Source organism: Colias croceus, chromosome 9 (genome assembly GCF_905220415.1).
Source record: "Colias croceus chromosome 9, ilColCroc2.1".
NCBI classification, from domain to species: Eukaryota; Metazoa; Arthropoda; class Insecta; order Lepidoptera; family Pieridae; genus Colias; species Colias croceus.
The window spans coordinates 426290-430711 of NC_059545.1; the positions used below are offsets into that span (position 1 = coordinate 426290).

At 33.7% G+C, this 4422-nt stretch overlaps 1 protein-coding gene across 1 annotated transcript; it reads left to right on the top strand.

Moving 5' to 3' along the window:
- The first annotated feature begins 1539 nt into the window (after nt 1–1539).
- Nucleotides 1540–3993, top strand: LOC123694532 (piggyBac transposable element-derived protein 3-like). The gene is made up of 3 exons (XM_045639993.1): nt 1540–1739; nt 2059–3665; nt 3965–3993. Exons 2-3 carry the CDS (start codon nt 2063–2065, stop codon nt 3991–3993), a joined length of 1632 nt encoding a protein of 543 aa, XP_045495949.1. The 5' UTR covers nt 1540–1739; nt 2059–2062.
- The last annotated feature ends 429 nt before the right edge of the window (nt 3994–4422 follow it).

Consider the following 4422-nt stretch of genomic DNA (forward strand, 5'->3'; position numbering starts at 1 on the left):
GTGGTTAAGATCAGGTAGTAAAATATATTATATAAGGTCACTGGTCTTTCAAACACCAGTAATAAAGTAACATGGCAAAGTTACAAATAAGTACTATCGTACTTTAGCTTCAAACTTTAATGTACCGGGCTTAAGATCGGACCCAATTATTTACATATTCTGTGTCTGAACGTTAAAAAGTATTTTAAGTTTGTACAATTGTACTCAGCCAATAATTATAGAGTATAACCATAAAGAATAGATTGTAATTCTCACCTTACTTTCACAATACTCTATGATTCACGAAGTAATCTTGTAATTGTATAGCAAAGACTTCACACATTGGAAGTCAAGAATCTGGTCTATAATCTGGTAAACATAAAATCAAAACTGGTAGCGAATTATATAATATGTAATACATTGTTGTATTGTGGATGACTGTTAAATGGTCACATTAGAAGAACAAAACTAGGATGGGCCAAATATAAATTAGAGTTAACTCAAAGTCAATAGATTTTCGTATTTATTAAGAGTACTAGCTGCGCTCTGCGGTTTTACCCGCGTAACTCCGATTCTGTTGGTCTTAGCGAGATGAAATATTATAGCCTATAGCCTTCCTCGATAAATGGGCTATTCAACACCGAAATCCAAACAAACAAACTCTTCAGCTTCATAATATTAGTATAGATATAAAATGGCCTAGCTTCTTCGTTTGGTTTTTGACTTTACATCCTTGTTAGTAACGTACCTAATTACGTACCTAATTAAAAGTGCACTTTGCACTTAACAAAAAGTAAACTAACATTAACTAAGTATTTTCCATCGCGTTTAGTAGGTATAGTATGAAATAAGGGAACACAGCACAATCTAAACAAAATAACTCTGGTTCTAATACTTAAAAGAAGCGAACTTTCTGCAACATTCTTTCTTATGGCACTTCAGAACTTTGTAAAATTATCAAATGTTTGTTGTTTGAAACTGAACTGAACTTGGTAAATGCCCTCTGGAGTCCACCTTGACTGACGTAGATTATGATAACAAAGCTGTAAAAAAAATCAAAACAATTCCAGTAAGTCGAGCAGTAAGTAAAGTTGTTTACATACACAGTAATAACTGGGCGATTAAATTATCAGATAAATATTGGTGACATTTCTCCTCATTTCTGCAACTATAATGCCGTTTAGGTATGTATCAAATATAAATATATTTAGGATAAAAGTAACGAAATCCATACGACAATCATAGATGTTTAGTAATGAGCGTATGAACTGTAATTCAAGGGATGCATTTACCCACTCTATTAAAGAAGGAGATTCATTATTTTTTATAGTAGAGCGGATAAATGTGCGATAAACGATATGGATTATATACATGTATTTTTTAACCTACCGGATTGTGATTTTAAAAATCAATATTGATAATAAATTACTACAAAATCCTAATAATTTTAAACATTTAGATTTGTGATGATGGTTGATGGCTGTTATTTTAAACACAAATCAACTGATCGGATCTCTATGAATTCGGTATAACCCTTAAATTGATTTCGTCCGTTTTAAAAGACATAGTATTTACACACACGCTGACGCTATTCTATAACTCCTGAGCGTTTCTAATGAATGAATTGGTAAGGTACTAGTTGTCCCTTTCGCGCACGCGCATGTTTCGTAAGCGTAGCGACGATCACTCGCGAGTAGTGATTATTTGAAAATTTGCAACGGCCGGATATTGTTACGCACCTGATAAAATTGATAATAATTGTAAGTATTTTGGTTATTTTGTTTATAATGCTTTATTATTAGTTAGAATATGATTGTAGGTATTGTATTATGATATAATTTTTTCAAATATTACAGTATTTCTAGTAAAAAACTTAGTTTATATATTATGTCCCATAAAACGGACCTTGCCAATTTAATGTACATACTAGGGTATTCTTTGACTGTCCCATGTAACGGACATTGCCATTTAGGCCTACTTGTAAGTGTTCTTTTATATTGTCCTATAAAACGGACATCGCCAATGAGCTGCTACTTTTAAGGTCGTTGTTATAATATTATATTTTATTATATTTTACAGAAGTATGGCTTGGAGATCAAGGAAAATCCTGTCACTCATACCCCCGGCTGAATCTGAAGAGTCTGACATCGAGTCTGATGATGATTTCGAAGGACATCTTCAACGACATGAGTATTTTCATAATGATCGCAAAAATTCATCTTCACCCCGTACCATATCTCCGGAATTATATGATATTTTGGCTGATCTCAGTGACTGTGAAGACACAAATTCTCAAAATTATTCATATCAAGAAAATATTGTTACTGTAGAAGAGTCATCACAAACGGCAAGAAATGAATCTCATTCACACCAAAGTAGGTATTCAGTCCCAGTTGCCTGTTATATACCGGAAACACCTTCACCAATAGTTGCTGCATCACCATCTTCCAGTTTTTCTAGACCTGTTCTTCCAAATATAACGACACGTCGTACCAGGCAAACCACAACCATAGACTTTTCACCTATGCCTCCACCACCAACACCTATGGCTAAGAAGCGTAAAATGAAACAATTAGATTTTATTTTTAAAAAAAGGTTATATACCGGAACTGTCCACACATTAGACTCCCCCAACTTCAAGGAACGTCATGACATCCTTAGCCCTCAGCAATATTTCCAACATTTCTTCACCAATGAGTTACTCGATATCATAGTTGATATGACGAATTTATATTCAGTGCAAACTACCGGAAAATCGATATGTGTAACAAAGAAAGAAATGGAAATATTAATAGGAATAGAAATACTTATGGGCATTGTAGACTTACCGGCAGTTGAAGATTATTGGAGTACTGAATTGAAGTATGAACAGATTTCTTCCGCCATGTCCCTTAAACGATATAGAACGATAAAACGATACTTGCACTTTTGTGATAATGCAAATGTAGATAAAAACGATCGTTATAATAAAATTACCCCTGTTATGGCATATATTCGTAATCAATGCTTGAAAATAGAGGAAGAACGTTCATTCGCTATAGATGAAATGATAATACCTTATAAAGGTAAGAAAGCTGGCAGCAGAAGGCAATATATGCCAAAGAAACCCAACAAATGGGGATTTAAATTTCTAGTTCGTGCTGGTACTTCAGGCATGGTGTATGATTTCTTTGCTTACGACGGCGCAAACACTTTTCAAGGTATCCAGTTCAGTAAATGGGAAGAAGACTATCTTGGGGTAGGAGGTAAAACAGTTCTCCGACTATGTAGGACAATTTCAAATCCCATTCTTAGCACAGTATACTTTGATAACTGGTTTACATCGCTTGAGCTTATTTATTATTTACGCAATGAAATGGGAATACTGTCTTTAGGTACTTTACGTAAAGATAGATTGAGAAATTGCAAACTAATGTCGGATAAAGTTATGATGAAAAAAGGACGAGGAATATTTCAAGTACTTTGTGACAATTCCAAGAGAATAGCCATAACAAAATGGATGGACAATAAATGTATCCATATAGCAAGTTCGTTTTGTGCCCAAGATCCTGTGTCTACAATAGAACGATACGATAAGAAGTTAAAAAAGAGAGTGGTTGTACCATGTCCTAATGTAATAAAAGTGTACAACAAACATATGGGCGGCGTCGACATCGCTGACATGCTAACTTCTTTGTATAGAATTCGTATGAAAAAAAGACGTTGGTATATTATGTCAATATTTGCCCAACTGTTAGACATCGCACTTAACAATAGCTGGCTTCTACATCGTAGAGACTGTCTTCAACTAGGCGAAAATAAATTAAGCCTGAAAAGGTTTCGTGTACAGTGTGCCCTTGGGCTTATGAAAACCTATACAAATTCTAGATTCAACGTCATGACGAATTCTCCTAAACCTGCAACAATTACAAAACCGATTCAACCGAGACCTGTAGATGATGCACGACTAGACTGTTACGATCATTTTCCAATGTTTACATCACAGGGCCGATGTCGTCTTTGCAAAAATGGTAAAACCATGATTATGTGTATAAAATGTCAACAAAGGCTTTGTCTAACTGCCAAAAAATCGTGTTACATAAGATTCCACAAGGAAAAGTAGTTATTTTATGTTTAGAATTTTATTTTTTGTTATTTTTCCCAGAAGTTTATTATTTTGTTTTTATTTTAATGTAGTTGTAAGCTAGAAGTTTTCCTTTTGTTGTAAGAAATGTATAACATTTTTAAGATAACATTAAGTTTTTTAACAATATTTTATGACTGATGTTTAAAAGACTGTTTCTATAATGTTGCTAATAATAATTTTGTTCTAATTTTTAATTTTATGTTGTGATAATGTTCATGGTATTCATGAATCCGGCAGCACGAATAATGTGCATTGTTCGTTTTATGTGACGTGTTTTCATTCACCTTGACTGTACATGTAATGGGCATTGTCCGTTT